At 32.9% G+C, this 18827-nt stretch overlaps 1 protein-coding gene across 1 annotated transcript in view; it reads right to left on the bottom strand.

Annotated features, from left to right (window-relative positions):
- Positions 1-16480, bottom strand: part of Hdc (histidine decarboxylase) — a 34297-nt gene extending 17817 nt beyond the window's left edge. Inside the window, exons 1-6 of the mRNA XM_085943243.1 lie at positions 16410-16480; positions 8638-8810; positions 7706-7819; positions 6976-7098; positions 6360-6528; positions 5438-5547 (exon numbers count right to left, since the gene is read on the bottom strand). Of these exons, the coding sequence (XP_085799369.1) occupies positions 5438-5547; positions 6360-6528; positions 6976-7098; positions 7706-7819; positions 8638-8810; positions 16410-16437 (717 nt within the window). The 5' untranslated portion in view covers positions 16438-16480. The remainder of the gene's footprint in view (positions 1-5437; positions 5548-6359; positions 6529-6975; positions 7099-7705; positions 7820-8637; positions 8811-16409) is intronic.
- Between the last annotated feature and the right edge of the window lie 2347 nt (positions 16481-18827).

The following is an 18827-nucleotide window of genomic DNA, read 5'->3' on the forward strand; positions in this document are numbered from 1 at the left end:
GTTCTGGGTTCGATCCTGGGGAGGACAGTTTGTTTTTATCAAAGCCTGGATGTTTGTGATTGTTCAAAATTACTAACAGCCACCTTGTACGAAAAAACACGGACATGGTTATTAATAATTCGAAAAAAAATATATATACTGAATACACAAGATACTGAATAGGTGAACTCAAAAAGTTAGGTGGATGTACGTGGCAGCGAAGAACTAAGGGCCAGAAAGAGTGAATGAAGCTAGGGGAGGCCTTCACCCAGCAGTGGATCGACCCCGGCTGATAATGACACAAGATTTAAGAATTTTAGATTTTTTTATAATTGAAAATAGGTACATAATTTAATTTAATTCAAGTAGGTAGTACTTCAAATAAAACGTTGTTATTAGAAAAAAACGCATGAATTACATACGGATCATAGAGCACTCATCCGGAGATTGAAAGCTGTGATTTCGAGTCACTTTCGGTAGAACATTTTTTCTAGATTTTTTCTACTAGACATATTTACACAATGGCCGCGTCTATATCGTCGTGGGTCCTAGGTTCGAATCCTGGGTCTGGCAAATACACATATTGCTTTTTCAATTTGTATATGAGTAAGAGTATGGACCTAATAGGTTGAGCAAGTGGCTCACATCCATTTCTCGTAAAATAAATATCTGTTAAGGGGGGACATGCTCGTCGAAGGTCAAAATTGAGTTTTTATTGTATTTTCAAACCATGATCCTGGACACTCCTTAAACGTTGTAGATAATCTATTTATATAATTTTAAAGCCTTATTATCCTTTATAGTTATTTTAAACATTTGATGACTGCATGAAGTATTTTTGTTACATAAAATAGTATTCTTTTAAACCTCTCGCTCTAATGTTTTAGAATATAGTCATATTTCGGTACATAACTGTGCAGTGGTGTTAAGATTTTTTACATTTATTAATTTTTAAACGCATTTATAAAACCATTAGCATAATTTATTACGAGATAATTTTTGTAAAATATTCACGATAAAATATTATATTGATAATCTCTGTGATCCCAAATTTGACAAGAATTAGGTATTGTATTATTCAAAAAATCGGCAAGATTAACACATTTGAAGATGATTCTAAAGATATTTATTATAAGCTATGTCTTTGACCATTCAAGTGTGATAAACATCTTATGAATAATGATTGCTTTATAATAATTATTGACCTAAGAATAAGGTAGTGTTTTTTTAAAATACGCCATTTCTTATGTCATTCCACAGTGGTTAAGCTACAACATACGGCCGTAGCCATAAATTGACAAACTATAATTGAAGTAGGGAGTAAAATGATATTGACGCGCGTGTTTGAACATGTACCGTTTAAAAAAAAATAAAAAAAAATTCGGTTAGGTACATGTTCAAACACGCGCGTTAACATAATTTTACTTCCTACTTTAATTATAGTTTGTCAATTTATGGCTACGGCCGTATGTTGTAGCTTAACCACTAGGGAATGACAAAAGAAATGGCGTATTTCAAAAAAACACTACCTTATTCTTAGGTCAATAATTATTATAAAGCAACCATTATTCATAAGATGTTTATCACACTTGAATGGTCAAAGACATTGCTTATATTAAGTATCTTTAGAATCATTTTTAAATGTGTTAATCTTGCCGATTTTTTGAATAATAAAATGCCTAATTCTTGTAAAATTTGGGATCACAGAGATTATCAAAATAATTTTTTATCGTGAATATTTTACAAAAATTATCTCGTAATAAATTATGCTAATAGTTTTATAAATGCGTTTAAAAATTAATAAATGTAAAAAATCTTAACACCACTGCACAGTTATGTACCGAAATATGACTATATTCTAAAACATTAGAGCGAGAGGTTTAAAAGAATACTATTTTATGTAACAAAAATACTTCATGCAGTCATCAAATGTTTAAAATAACTATAAAGGATAATAAGGCTTCAAAATTATATAAATAGATTATCTACAACGTTTAAGGAGTGTCCAGGATCATGGTTTGAAAATACAATACAATAAAAACTCAATTTTGACCTTCGACGAGCATGTCCCCCCTTAATACAAACCTCCACGGTGTAGGGGCCCATGTGATCTTATTAGGATCTGACATGGTCAGGCATATTAGGTTTTTTTTTAAAAATGATATATTCTATAAATATAATATATCGAAATGTGAAAACTGTGCTTGTCTCACTTTATAATTACCTATATTATATTTTTTAATGAACTATTTCTTTTATTCAACGAATAATTCACAAGATTTAAGAATGTACCATTCTAATTATTGAACATACATATTTCTGAAAACACTCACGAGAAAATATAGCCAATAGAATAAAATCTTTTTCGAAAAAAGTAAGACACCCGGCAGGTTCGATCCTGCGCCCCCGGGAATCGACTGCCGTAGCATAGTGGTGATGCACAGGGCGCGATACCCAAGAGACGCGGGTTTGATTCCTGTGGGTCTATTCTATACTTATCGAACACTAAATTGATAAATAGTATCAAACTTAAGGTAGGTTTGTATCAAAATATTAGCACTTATTGTAACAATTACACGAAGCTGGTTTTTATTGGCGCAATAAGTGCGATATTTTAACAGCAGCAAGATAGGTGCTGTTAAAATATAGCACTTATTGCAACAATAAAAACCAACTTCGTGTAATTGTTACAATAAGTGCTAATATTTTGATACAAACCTACCCTAAGTTTGATAATATTTATCATTTTATCACTTTAGCGGTCGATAAGCATAGAATAGACCCACTGATGTCTTACTTTTTTCGAAAAAGATTTTTTCTATTGGGTATGTTTTCAGAATTATGTAAGTATGTTTAATTTTTTCATTTGTACGCATGTTATATTGTAGTATTGTTACAAAAACGGTGAAAATCTTCGGCCAACTTAGCAAGTAATCACACCACTAATTAATTAAAAAAATACTAACCATTATTAAGAAGGTAGGTATCATTATAGAAAACACAGATGTCTCCATTGTCTATTATTGATTACCTTGTTATCATTGCGGATTGTCCCAAGGAATTAGTTTATTTATTTTCTCGTTTATTTGCGGCCACTAAGTAACGAGAAAACGTCCCCCAGAGACCAATTTGTGAGGAACAACTGAGAGGGGATTATTAATTTGTACCTCTCCGTTGGCTTGAGGACGAAACGCAGCCCTATTACGTAGGCAGGAGCTTGTGAAGCAAATCGATTGAGACAAACGAGGACAATGGATACGTTGTTTTAAATTATATTTATAAATAATACTCACATCGATATACTTATCATCATGCCCCCCACATCTTGAAGTGGGCCCCCATGCCAGGATATTTGGCGGCCCTCCTATCTATTGCTAAGATTGAAGGCAGTGTGATGTCCTACGTAAGTATTTCCAGCGTATCTATTCTATAGACACGTCTGCTATCGGCCGCTATCGGCAGTTATCGATGGTAGTCTTTCATTGTATCGAAGTACATAGGTAGCCGTTTATATTTCGGGAATTGGCAACACTGGTGTTGCTAGGTGCAATTAGACTTCTGTATTTTGATGTTTGACATTTTTAGCGGCAAAAGTACTCAGAAAGTTTTAACAAACGGACGTTTTTTGTTTTTATAAATTCATTTGAAAAATTTATCTCGACCAAAAAATGGGATTAACTCGTGAAAATTTTCGTGTGATTATTTTTCACAACTTTCGATGTGGATTATCGCAGGAACAGTGCATCGCTGAACTTAGTGCTTTATATGGCGATAAAGCACCTTCAAAAATTACGGTATATCGCTGGTTTAACGAATTTTATCATGGCCGTCGTTTGCTCACAGACGAGTCGCGTGAAGGTCGTGCAAAATCGGTTGTTTCTCCAGAAGACATCGATGCTGTGCGTGAACTGATAATGCAAGATCTTTATGTTACATACTGTGAGATTGAGGCATCAATGGGAATTAGTAACACCAGCGTGTATACGATCTTGCATGAACATTTAGACGTGAAGAAGCTATGTTCGCGTTGGATCCCGCATAATTTGACAATCGCACAAAAAAGGGCGCGTGTCGATTGGTGCAAGGAAATGCTCAAAAATTACAATCGAGGTACTTCAAAAAACGTTTATAAGATTTTTACATATGACGAATCTTGGATCTATACGTATGAGCTAGACAGCAGTCGACCGTATGGGTCTTCCAAAATGAGCTTAAACCAACAAAAGTAGCTCGCGCTCGAAGCACTTCGAAGCAAATGGTCGCCTGTTTTTTCGGAAAAACGGGCCACATCACAACTGTGCCTTTAGAGAATTGTAGAACAGTCAATTCTGAATGTTACAAAACCATTTATTTGCCAGAAGTTTTTGATGAAATAAGGAAAAGCAACCGTCGGCGTCAAATCATCCTTCATCAAGACAATGCGAGCTCTCACACATCGGCTCAAACAAGCGCCCATTTGAGCACTCAAAACATTAAATTTATGGGTCATCCGCCGTACAGCCCCGATTTGGCACCGAATGATTTCTTTTTATTCCCGACAGTCAAAGATAAATTGCGTGGTCAACGATTTTCTACACTAGAAGAGGCGGTTGATGCATTCAAAAACCATGTTTTGGAGTTACCTTCTGCAAAGTGGCAAAAATGCTTTGCAGATTGGTTCAAACGCATGGAAAAGTGTATAAATTATCGTGAAGAATATTTAAAAAAAACATTAAAACTGTTTTCATTTATAAAAAAATCGTTTTTGTTTGTTATTCCCGAAATATAAACGGCTACCCTCGTATTAGCACTTATTGTAACAATTACAATAACTTAGTTGTAATTGTTACAATAGATGCTATGTTTGAACGGCATCTCTCTTGGCTGTGCTAAATTTTAGAGCGAGATAGACAGTTTTGACTGTTTAGCGATTTTTTGTATTTTTAAATAAATCTACTTGAATTATTGAAAATTATCGGCATTTGACATCATATTATGAAGCACTGATCGCAACCCCCTTTTGTGGTGCCAAGTAACATCTGACCCTTCGCCATATTGGATAAATAGTCATTTTTTTAGCCAGGAAATACATTAGTAACAATTATAAAATAAATTTCAGCACGCGAATTATCTTTTATATCCACCTACAGTCACATATTTTGAAATATTAATATTTTTACACTAAAATAACGCTACAGGCGACTTTTTTACTATTAGAGAAAAGTTATGGTGTGTGTTTATCTCGCTTAACTGGTCGACTCATCATGCCGGGTCCCTCGAAGCCCGGGACCCAAGCTAGAGCCCCGTCAGTCCCCCCTTGTGGGGTCATATAGTCACCTCACCCCAAACATAGAAACAAGAGTTATTACCTAAATTATTTGTATAATAATTCTGTTCCTAGGTTTTCTACAAAGGATTGGTACAAATTAATAATACTTATATTAAACAATAAAATTAAACACAATGCAATGTCACTCACCCAAAACGGAATAAAACCTTTCGCTTTGTCCTTCTGCAATGCGTCCTTTAGCTTATCACCCCTGAGACTTAAGTTGCTATCAGCCTCAATGTACCTCATGCGGACCAGACCTTGAAGAAAGTAGAGGGGTGGTAAGAATCATATATCGAGTTTCCCCCTAAAGCGCGAAATACATTATGGTGCATGTCGCTGACTATGACGCTGTCATGGTGACAAATTTAGTCTATGGTTTTGTCATTTTGCAGAATATTTTGAACGGTCACCATCTCTGTAAATTCACTGAGAATGACACTGACGAAAAGTGTCAACTATAATGTATTAGTAATTTGAATTATTATTATTCATGTTAATTTCAATTAATTTTAACAGTTTCTACGTGTGCGTACGTTAAAATTACTTGTGACATGACAACCATAGATAATATTTTGAACAAAACCCAGCCTGCAGACCATATAATTATAATATACAACATTCTTATAGAAAATACATAGTGCCAACCGCTAAGAACAGAAAAACCTGATTTTGACATGACAATCAAAAAGTGTAGGCATGTAGAAGATGATAAAAACGTTCATTGAGTCATGCAGGTGTCGATGCAGTGCAGTTCAACGTGAGGTGACCTCATTATTGTTCTGGTGATTTAGGCAGATTTTGCCAACTAAAAATGTTAATTTAAAGGTTCAATCTGTGCTACGGGATGAGAGCGTCAGTCTGATAACATTTTAAACACCAATAAAAACGACATTACACACGTTTTCCCCGCAGCGGCAGCTTACTGTGACGTCACGTGATAGTCCGCGACATGCACCCCAATTTGGTTCGCGCTTAATACTCCCAAACTCCCATCATATTAAGCTATTACTTCCACGAATTCTCAAAATAAAGTTTCATTATCCTAGAATAAAATACAATTCCACTATACCAATTAGCCCAGCTTTCTCCACGGAAGAATGAGCCTGGTCAGAGCAGTATGCGACAAGCCTTGCGTTTATTTCGGCTCCCTCCAGTTCCGGATTCAATTCCTGGAGGCGCCGTATCGCTCGTGATCTCCCGGCCAGGAGGCATATCAGCGTGGACTCGCTTGCTGTAGTCTAAGCAGGGCAAACAGTAATATTGTAGTAAGTTTGGTGACAAATGTTCTGAACAGGTGTTAATTTATTAAATTACTATACTATTAATTAAACGAGTTCAGTCAAGTAAACACTAGCTCAATTGGTTGCGCCAAATTCCGGTGGCCGTAATCCTTACTCCCCCCTCCCTCAAATTCCAGTATTATTGTCACAAGACCAGACAATTAACAATTACGGGTCATAATAGACCGGGACTGCAATGAACATTGACTCCAATTGACTCAGCTCAATTTGCCTGTTACTTGTTGCCGCGCTGCGTTGACTATTGAGTGATTCAAAACAATCTGTTCGACCGTCGTTGCACTAAGTATGTTACGGTTTGAGTGAACGTCGCATCCTCAAAATAATAGTCTACTGCTAAAGGCGCCACCCAAAAGCTATTGGTTAATAGTGCATAATTGTAATCACCTGTATTACTCCTCCGCCAGGGCTTTCGTTTTTAAGTCTGAGGAACTCTTCAGGAAGCCCTATCATTTTTCCGAGCCAGTTCATCACGACTGTCTCCAGTTCCGTACAAGCTGGTGAAGATGCCTGGCAAAAAGATTATTGTTTCAAAAAATTATCCATAATAATATAATAATGAATTATTCATTTTTACGTCTAAAATCTACAGCTTGCTGGTGCTTTATCATATCTACTACTTACTACGCCTCGTCCCTTCTGCACTCTCGAACATTTCCGGAAACCCCGGGCTTTAATTTCACATATGGCATTCAGATTTAACCACTTGTGGGCTACTCATCTACAAGTCACTGCGACCTGTTGCACCTTCTCATAGTAGTCCTAATAGTTAGAGCCATTAGTGTATATTTATGTCGTTTGCGCCTCGCTGTAACGGCATTTAGTTAATATTAAAAGCACACGTTTCTTTCAATATCACCGGGGTAAATAACATAAATCATTCATCTAAATAATTTGTGTTTTTTTTTCTTCATCCCTTCCGTTACATTTGAGATACACATATTGGGTAGCTTCAGCGTAGGTAGTAATTCCAACATTTTGAAGAACACTCTTGCATTTTTGGAATGGATAGCAAAGAAAAAGACCACGTGTCCACATCCGATGACAAAAAATACAAAAACAAATGATTCTTGTCAAGAAATAGGTAATGGGGGAAAGTCGTAAGTAGAAGTATTACCCAAGTGAATCCAAGACAGTTGATGGCATCAGCCAACATGTCTCCAAGAAGTGATGGATAAGAATTGAGAGCAGGGAAATACGCGTGCATGTGTGGACTCTGCCAATGAGTTACCTGGACAAACAAAAATTATAATAATTACACCCCTAATTTATTTTACTAGAAATACTATCTATTTATTTCAAATTCGTGTAAAACTGTCTATCTCGCTCTAAAATTTAACATAGCCAAGAGAGGTGCTGTTAAAACACAGCACAAATTGTAATAATTACAACTAGTGACGTCCCGTAGGGGTAGGCAGATTGAGTATCTCTTGGGGGCGGCAGTTACTCGAAGGGCGGCAAACCGAGGAGAGTTATTTGGAATATATAGAAATAGCTATCTAAACTTAGTAATAACAAAAATATATTTCCATTAAAAAATCAGCTCACTGGTTTTATCGAGTTCGCGATATCTAGTTTACTTCCGTTGCATTTTGACGTCCTTGGTGACCAGAAACGACACGAACATATTTGTGAATAATTAGTCTGATATTTTGTTAGTAAAGTATCCATACAACACATTTCTTGGATATTGGACTCATAAAAGGATAATAAAAATACAGTATAAAAAAATGAGGTGGCATTTTGGCGCTGGCTAGGGGCGGCATTTTATCTAGGGACGTCACTGATTACAACTAACTTATTGTAAAAAATGTAAAACTACCCTCGATAGCGGCCGATAGCAGTCTTGTGTATAGAATAAATGCGCAGATCCACATATGATTGTAGAATCAAATAAAATAAAGTACCTCTTTAGTAACTTCTAATTATTTTTATTTATTATAATATATCGAATTGAGCTTCGAATTGAGGCCACTGATCATATTGAAACTAGATTCGATATATATAAAAAAAACAAGAAGTCCAGTATAAAATTATATTTATTCTTACCCCAGGCATAATGACCCTTTCAACGTCCGCCATGATGTCCGCCCAGGGTTCTCCGGTAACCGGTGCATCATCAGGGAGTTGCGCGTGCAGGAAACCAGGCCTCACGTCAGGAAATACTCTTCTAGTATGAACATTATCCAAGTAATCAGCTATGTAGTCTACCATCTCTTTTCCTGAAAATAAATACAATGTAATAAGTAATAACTTTATATCGCCGTGAGCTGTTAAAACCTCTTATGTGACAAAATTGAATTGTTAATGACGACATTTTGAGCAGGACAGGATCCACTCCAGAATATTTCGGCACTAGTGAATGATGTAGATAATATGTACTACATTTTGCTGTATTTTCTTCTATCAATATATTAAGACTTTTATGTATACATTTTTTGAACCACCTCATAGTCACTTAATGTGGATATTATGTTATTTATTTTAGGAAGGATGAATAACTACCGATTTATTAGATTGGTTCTATTTACTTTAGTTACAGGGATCGAAATTGACTGGCTCGTGTATTCCTAAAGACCATCGCTCTATCACGTGGAATAAATAAAACTTCCGTTCTGGTTCCTAAATTAATAAAAAAAACTAAATCTACCATTGATATATTTTCTTAAAGTTTAATACAGAGCTTGTCGGATAAATCGTGAAAGATAAGCTTTATGACATTATGTAAACCTGTATTTTATTAAACAATAATGAGCTTTTGTGCTATTTTGCTAAAGATAATTTTCTACGAAAAGACACTGTTGTTATGGGGTACATTATCTTTGTAATACATAATATACTATCTATTTCTTTTTATTCAATGAATAGTTCACAAGACTTGAGAATGTAACATTGTTTATATCGTGCTGCGACTGTCAAATGTTTGTCCTCTAAAATCAGACATAATACTAATTTATTTGTGCTTTATGTGCATGTTCTATACCTATATCTGATGACCTTAATTTTTTTCTAGCATACATATTTATATATATACACATAATCCGTTGTTAATTTTAAATACCTAAATTATCGACTTACCAACTATTGGCAACAACGTCATGAATTGAATATTACACATTATCTTAAAACACCTCAGATATAATTATATACATACAAACAACAAAAAATTTAGTTGCTTTCAAATGAAAAAAATGGAGAGTCATAGAAAATTTGAAACAATTACTTTACTTTCATCAAAATATTAACATATCTATCAAATAATATATTATTTTCAATAATTTTAATAAAAAACGTAAACTTAATTACGTAGGTAGATTCGTATCGATGGAGAATTGCATCGCTGGTGACTTTTTCCACCATAGCGTTCAATTTATGTAATTGAATTTTAATAATAATATTATTAAAAATAATTTTTTCGTTTTCTTCCGCCTACCGAATCCTTACGCCCGGGTGTTTTGCACCCTCAACACCCCCACGTGTTGCATCCTTTGTGTATGTATGATAATTAAATATAATATAGGTAAGTACATTATTATGCGTTCCGGTTCGCGAAATTTTCAATTTAGAGCACTGACTTTGAAGCAGAAGTAACCTTTATTGATTGCCTTGGTGCACTCATTTAAAACAAGAAAGACTTTCTTTACATTCGCTTTGGCTGGAGAGTCTTTATTTTTTCTTTGATTACATACTTTAAAACTCTCCAATGTGTCTGTTTGTGTGGCAATCCGGATTGAATCCTGTTTTTTTATTCTTGCCTTTTTACAGATAGTTATTTGTGGGTTGCGTTGCATCGCAGGCTTTTTGTCCTACCGAAAGATCGATTGACAATGAATGCTGTTACAACGAAACTGGAAAATCATACATTTTCTTAAATCTTGTGTAGGTATATTCAGTATTGAAAATAAATAAATAATGAAAATAAATTACGTATGAACCAAAGTTTTTTAGCCAATTTGAAATGAACATAATTAAATTTTATAAAAAATATTTATTACTTAATTTATATTGCTAGTTGTTATAAAATTAGTGGGTAAGATGTATTTAACAATATTTTAATTAAAATTCTAATTGATTTAAGTTATGTACTATTGTTTATAGGTAATAATGATCTATCATTACGTTTTGATGGTTTATTTTAATATTTAACTAACTATTTCTTTTATTCAATGAATAATTAACAAGATTTAAGAATGTACCATTCTAATTATTGAACAAACATAATTCCGAAAAACATTTCTGATAGTAGCTTGATTTGGAAGAGCGCTGATGAGCAGGTATTAAACGGCCAATAGTTAAAGTTTGTCGTCATTAGTATGTCACCTCGTAGCGTAGTGGATAATGCGTGGATTGGGGCGTAAACCCAGGAGATGCAGGCTCGATTCCTGTCGGGTGTCTTAGTTTTTTCAAAAAGATTTTTTCTATTAGTTATAATATATTTTCTCAGAAGTGTTTATTGAGTGTATTATTGTTAATATTTTTTTTTATTAATAAGGTATTAAAGATAAACACTTCAATTATTCATAATTTGTTTGTTATTTTTTATTGCGACCCTTGACTTGATATGTAAGTAATAGAGTTTTTACCTACTTTATTGTATTGGTTAGTTATTAGGGTAATATAAGCTAGAGCTACAGCTAGAGTTCATAGTATTCGTGGTCAGTGTTTATTTGCCTTTTGGTGAGTATACACAGTGCCTGAAGATGCCGAAAGGCGAAACCCGGGTCGCCAAAACCGACTCAAAGGGAATAGTACACAACTAAAATCCATTAGAATTTACATATTTTTAAATATTAATATAATGCAGATGACTTTTTATTTACTATTAGAGAAAATTTGTAATGTGTGTTTATCTCACTTATTTGGTTGACCTGCCACACCAGGCCCTCCCTGAGCCTGGCCCCCAGGTTAGAGCTCTGTCAGTCTTCATCCCTTGTGGGGCCCATGATTTTAACCCATTACCGATGTTAAAGTATATTTTGATTTTATATAAATAATTAGATAATTTAAAATGCTAGTTCTTTTAAATATGTATAAGGGTGTGCTATATAGTATATAAAACAATATGTCAATTGCCAGCTACTTTACCAATACAACACATTGATTTTAAGACCAAATAAATTTACTATTCAAACCTACCCCCGCCATTTTGAAACAACGAAGCGGGAAAAACATTAATTTAAAATCATTGCCATGCTAGAAACAACCGTCAAATAATACAGATCTTTATTTTCAATAAAGAAAACTGCTTCCCCTGTTAGCCGTGATTCGTTTATATTGAGTCAAGGAAACTACATAGGGTGTTATCTACGTATATGTGAAAGATATACATGTTTATAGGGATAACGTTTCTAACACGCTCAGGACTATTTGACGTGTCCCGCGAGATTTATGCTAAATCTGTAATATTTTTTATTCTTCATAATATCGAATATTACAAATTACATTTACAATTAAATATCCTCTGGCAAGAAATAAGCTTATCAGACTCTTTTGAATGAATCTACCGATACTTCCGGTATTCTGCGATCAGAAAAATAGTCCAGGATCATTCAATGTGTGTTGGACGATTTTTCTAAGTGCTTCTTGGATTTTAAGAAAAATGAGAAAATATAGCAAATAGAAAAAAACCTTAAATAGTTTAAAAAAAATCACAATTAAGCATGGCAATCGTAGCATAGTGGTAATGCACAGGGTGCGATACCCAAGAGACCCAGGTTCGATTCCTGCCGGGTGTCTTACTTTTTTCAAAAAAAGATTTTTTCTATTGGCCGTATTTTCTCATGAATGTTTGCAGAATTATGTATGTTCAACAATTAGAATGGTACATTCTTAAAATCTTGTGAATTATTCGTTGAATAAAAGAAACAATGATCTGTTATGTACCTACTCAGTCGTCAGCTGAATGTAGAACAATTCTAACTCACATTTTAAATATTTTCTTTATAGTTCTTTTAAACAAGCTACTTAAATTATTTGTTATTTGTATAGATAAATGAATATATTATATTTTAGTAGGACTATGGATGAAAAAATGATACATCATCAGCCTGAATCTATCGACTGCTGGATGAAGACCTCTTCAAGCTGCTTACACTTCTCTAGGTCATGTGCGCTGCGTTGCCACGTACTTCCGCACAACTTTACAATTTCATCGATCAAGCGGCCTCTAGGTCTAACTTGCGGACGTTTTGTAACTCTTGGATACCGCTGGATGACTAAATTTGTCCAACTATTGTATCTTCTTTGAGCTATGTGTCCAGCCCATTGCCATTTAAGGCATTTAATGAACTTTATCACATCGCAAATCCCTATCTGCTTCCTTATCCATTCATTCCTCTTTTTGTCCTTTCGCGTTATGCCCAGCATGCACCTCTCCATACCACGTTGTGCTACTCTAATAGGATGTTTCAAAGAATACTTCTGTAAAATATTTCAATTGTGAGTTAGAATAGTTCTGCATTCAGCTGACGACTTTTTTTTTTATTACCACGTTTTTATTAGCTCGTATTCTTATTTGTCCAGTACAAATTTTTACTTGCAATACAAATCTTGCAATCAATTTTTAACTAACTTCCCGACTAGCTAGACATTTCAAACTTTTAGAATATATCAGAACACGATGACAACGCATTCTTTTAATACTTTTAGCCATCCTTAAGCAGAATTGAATTCATTTTCAGTTAATTCTGTTTTGTATGGAAAGTTATTATTGTTGGTTGCTAAGGGGGTCCTAGCAACTAAATTATTAATATATACGTGCGTTACTATGGAAATCAATATGAAATGTCAAAATTACATTTCAGTATTCTATATTTTTATTCAGTATTTCTATCAAGTACAAAAAAAAAGTATTTATTAATACATAGAATTGTCAAGTTTATATGATTCAACAGAAAATTTAAAAACTTGGTAAGTATATTATAAAAAGTTCTTTTTATCTTGTAATTATTTTTATAAAAATAAATTACTAAAAGAACTAGGTAAATAATATTATACTCTAATTTTTATCAGAATAGCGAACTGTGTACTTTAGTTTTGAACGGGTCAATTTCTGTGACATAGTTTTTACTCTGTTATAAGGTCCATCTGTAAATCCCTCAATGTTTATGAGCTTGTAAAATGTGTATCGAAATGTCTTCGTGTACGTCTAAATTGAACAACGTTATACAGTTGTGTATGCAGACACGTCATTTTATCGTAACCGAGATAAGTATTATCATTTCTTAAATACTACTAAATTAATACAGATGCGCCCAATAAAAAACACTCTTAAAGACACATAGATTATAATATGCAGAAGATGGTTTAACTTTAACCCATTCGTATCACATATTTGTATATTTTTACCACGTTTTTCTTAGCTAGTATTTTTGTTTGTCCGGTGGTTGTTTATCCAGTACAAATCTTGCAATTGATTTTTAATTTTCAATTTTCAATTTATTTATTTATTTAACATATTGTGGACATTACAAATTATAAGTTTAAGACGTTCACAACATGACATTTATGATATATAAATATAACAGTATTACATAAAAAAGAGATATATCAGTAGATGAATTAGATAGGTACAAGGAAGTACACCGGATGAGTTAAGCAGACCCTATTTTAAGAATTTATAAAACAACATCCACCTAAACTCATTCTCACGTAGGTGGAATATATCAACACCCGAAGCAATTTCGTTGAACATAGTTATCACTCTCCCAATTGGCATTACCAGTGGCAGGTTGGTTCTGCACCTTGGGAGAATAAACAACTGATGGTCTCTATTTCTAAGATAGTTATCAGGGACACACAGGTCAACACTGCCTAGAATGGCAGAGTTCTCATTTATATCTTGTATAAGTCGAAAAAAATACGTAGCTAAATAAAGATTTCTTCTAAATTGCAGACTGCAGTATGAAAGCATGTATTAACTAACTTCCAGACTAGCTAGACATTTGAAACTTTTAGAATACATCAGAACACGATTCCAATGCATTCTTTTAATAATTTTAGCCATCTTTAAGTATAATTGAATTCATTTTCAGTTAATTCTGTTTTGTATGAAAAGTTATTTCGGAAGAAATCCGTAAAAAATAAAATACTATTATTGGTTGCTAAGGGGATGGTCCTAGCAACTAAATTATTAATATATACGTTCGTTACTATGGAAATCAAAATGAAATGTCTAAATACATTTCAGTATTCTATAATATTTATTCAGTAGGTAGCTATTTCTATTAAGTACAAAAAAAGTATTTATTAATACATAAAATTGTCCAGTTTATATGATTCAACAGAAAATTTAAAAACGTTGTATATAAAAAGTTCTTTTTATAATCTTGTAATTATTTTTTGTATTAAGTATTAAAAAGACAGAAAATTTAAAATTGTTTTAATTGATAATACCTACCTACATAATTTAGGCCCACGAAGGCCAAGCGGCTTACGCGTTAGCTTATAATGTCGTAGGTCGAATCCTGTATCTGGTAAATACACTCATTGTTTTTCAATATAGTTGAGCATGGACATAATCGGTTGATCTGGAGCTATAGGCGTCATAGTTAGAGTTGGGTTATGGGAATTTCCCGACGGGAATTCTTGAGAAACTTTCGAGATTGTCCATCTCGAATCTCGAGAATTGAAACTTTTAACATTTCGGGAAATCCCGGATCTCGAGAATATTTTCTCGGTATTTGGGATTTCTTTATTATCAAATATTAATTGTAAAAACGATTTTTCTATATGAAAAAAGTGGACAGAAAATACAAAACGTTCAAAGAGTGATCGGGGCATTTAACACAATTAAGCCAATATCGACTAAAAATGAGCGCATTTTTTCAACATCAGGGAATTTACAGGGAAACAGTTACAAAAGCATACGCGATTGTTTGAAATTCTATTTTAATAAGTAATGTTTTGAATTATTTTAATTTTCCTACTTCTAGTTTGTTTGTCTTCTTACTTAAATAAAAAAAACATATTTTTTTGGAATTTGTCTGTTTTTACACTGAATTTAGGATTTTTACAGGTATTTTTTAATTTTCTCGATATCACGTGAATTCCCGAGAATTCTTTTCTGGAAATCTTGGGATTGAGATTGAGATTTTCTCGGGAATTTTCCCATGTCATACTTAATTGCGACCTGAAGCGCTTTTCAAATTCTATCGGTTAAAATATATTTTCTCAGTTCAAAATTATGTATGTTCAATAATTAGAATGTTACATTCTTAAGTCTTGTGAATTATTCGTTGAATCAAAGAAATAGTTAATTAAAAAAAATATTAGTAAGTTCAAGTAAGTGACAACAAAAAATCTTGGAGTGATCCGTGACATCGGTTAGTAATTAAAGTAATACCTACTTTGATTTAAAATACAAAATCCGATCGCCAATAGTAACTCAATTTGGAAAGCGTTTGCGCAGTGTTAAGAACCATTAGTTAAAATTTGTCGTAATTAAGTATGACGCCTATAACATAGTGGTCTATGAGCATGGGCGCGAAACCCGATAGATGCAGGTTCGATTCCTCTAGGTGTTTGAATTAAAAAAAAAAGATTTTTCTATTGGTTACAATCAGAAGTGTTTTCAAAATTATATAAGGTTTTATTGTAAGTTTGGTCTTGAAGATCAGCCGACATGTATATGTGGCTTTGGTAACATAGTTTAATTTCAAAATGGTCGCTATAAAATTCAAGATGGCCAACGGATGAGGCTGAAAGCAACAATTGAATTATATTATGGCCTAAAGTAGTACGTGGAAAAAATTGTGTTTTTTTTCTGTTTCATGCTAATCAGCATGACTAATAGGTGGTTATTAATATAATTTATAACTCACCTCTTCTTCTGTACTCTTCGCTATCCATTTTAGTCTGAAAAAAAGAAAAACCAACTATTAGTTGTTATGGCATCACCAATTACAATAATATCAGTAGCGAGGGTGGAGGTAGGGTGTTAAGAATAGTGCCATAAATAATATACGCCGCCATAAATAGTGCACATTAAACTTTGTTAGTCATACGTATTTGTTTTTATTGAAGTAAGACTACTACAACACTTTACACAATATATTGTTGGTTTATTAAGCCCTGCCCAAACCAAACTATAATAGATACAAATTATCCTACCTATAAAATATCCAAATTTATGTATGATTTAATTGCATAATTTTGGATACTTTTAACAGATAGAAGAATATTTTTTATCGACTATGGTTTGGTTTAGACAGGGCTTAATGAATTTAAAAAAAACTAACCAATACCATCTGTAATTCAACAATATAATAATTGTCGGATCGCCCATAGCATACCTAAACTATCATGGTTTGATTTTGGCAGGGTTTAATAGAATTTTAAAAACTAATTAGCACCATCTACTCATTTTAGTACATGTTCAATGAAAACAAATAGGTTTGACTGACAAAATTTAGTGTGCACTTATGTCGGATCTTGACAGCCTACCTCCACCCTTCATCACTGCTTGTTTTTACTATTTTTCAATATTTCTACTAAGACATTATCTATTTACAGTTTTCCTGCTGCAAAATTTCAGAGGGTATTTGCGTTTACTTACTGTAAAATATAATATGTGTACTTACCCTCTTAATAATAAGTATAAAATACGCACTGTATTTTCGCTGTATACACCAAATTATTTTGTATTCATTATCCAGTACATACAGCTTAATAATTAGCTTCACAGGTTTTAAATACACAAAAAACTATAACTATCTTATTGTAGTGCAAGGTTTGAAAGAAAAAATGTCAAAATGCTATTTAAAAGATAATATTAATTACATATTATACACATCACTACTAGATCTAGCAAAATGCTTGGTTTTGTTATGAGGGTTTTAAAATCATTCGAAAACATCCGAGTGCTACGTACATTATACGTATCATTTGTGTTGAGTATTTTTGAATATGCCAGCATTATTTGGAGTCCTAATAGGGTCCATCCACACATTAAGGGCGGGCATGCTCAGCGTAGGTCAAAATGGAGCTTTTATTGTATTTTCAAAGCATGATCCTGGACATTCCTTAAACGTTGTAGATAATCTATTTATATAATATTGAAGCCTTATTATCCTTTATATTTATTTTAAGCAATTGATGACTGCATAAAGTATTTTTATTACATAAAATAGTATTCTTTTAAACCTCTCGCTCTAATGTTTTAGAATATAGTCATATTTCAGTACATAAATGTGCAGTGGTGTTAAGATTTTTTACATTTATTAATTTTTAAACGCATTTATAAAACCATCAGTATAAGTTATGTCGACATTATTATATTGAAATATTTACGATAAAAAATTATATTGATAATCTCTGTGATCCCAAATTTGACATGAATTAGGCATTTTATTATTCAAAAAATGGGCAAGATTAACACATTTGAAGTTAATTATAAAGATACTGATTATAAGCTATGTCGTTGACCATTCAAATGTGATAAACATCCTACGAATAATGATTGCTTTATAATCATTATTGACCTAAGAATAAGGTAGTGTTTTTTTGAAATACGCCATTTCTTTTGGCATTCCCCAGTGGTTAAGCTACAACATACGGCCGTAGTCATAAATTGACAATCTAAAACTGAAGTAGGGAGTAAGATCATGATAACGCGCGTGTTTGAACATGTACCGTTTAAAAAAAAGATTTTTTTTCGGTTAGGAAAGGTGTTATGTTTCATGATGCTGTGTATCGTGCGATAAACTTATATAATGGCACCATAAAGGTTGATTTATTTTTTATTAACTATATAATGTTAGAGGACGTGTTAAATAGGTTAAATTTATAAATGTACACATCATGTTTCTTTAATATTTACTTAAACACATGCTGTCTTTTCTACTTTCTTGTTATATTAGTTGTTATTTGTAATTAGGGCATTTTTTATAATTTTGTATTTATTCTGTATTATGGCGCATTGGCCAATCGCTGTAAAGCCGTAATACTCTTTTTCTAAATAAATAAATATTATTATGTTACCGATTCAAGCCTCTGTATTATGAATTGATTTGTATCATCTGTCATTCTAATGAATTGTGTTACGATTTTGCAAACTTTCTATCAAAAAAATTAGATAAAACATTAGCTACCTTCTAACAGTTTTCTTGTTGCAAAATAATAAGGTAATTTAGTTTCTATAATAATACAATAATTTTCTATATCGACTGCTTAATTTGCAATTATTTAGCCAACTGCACTTTTGACCAAAAATTAGGTTTTTAATGTAATTTTATTATAAA

This window comes from Rhyacophila brunnea, unplaced genomic scaffold (assembly GCF_057557595.1).
Source record: "Rhyacophila brunnea isolate RB1 unplaced genomic scaffold, BYU_Rbru_1.0 scaffold_15, whole genome shotgun sequence".
In the NCBI taxonomy this organism is placed as follows: Eukaryota; Metazoa; Arthropoda; class Insecta; order Trichoptera; family Rhyacophilidae; genus Rhyacophila; species Rhyacophila brunnea.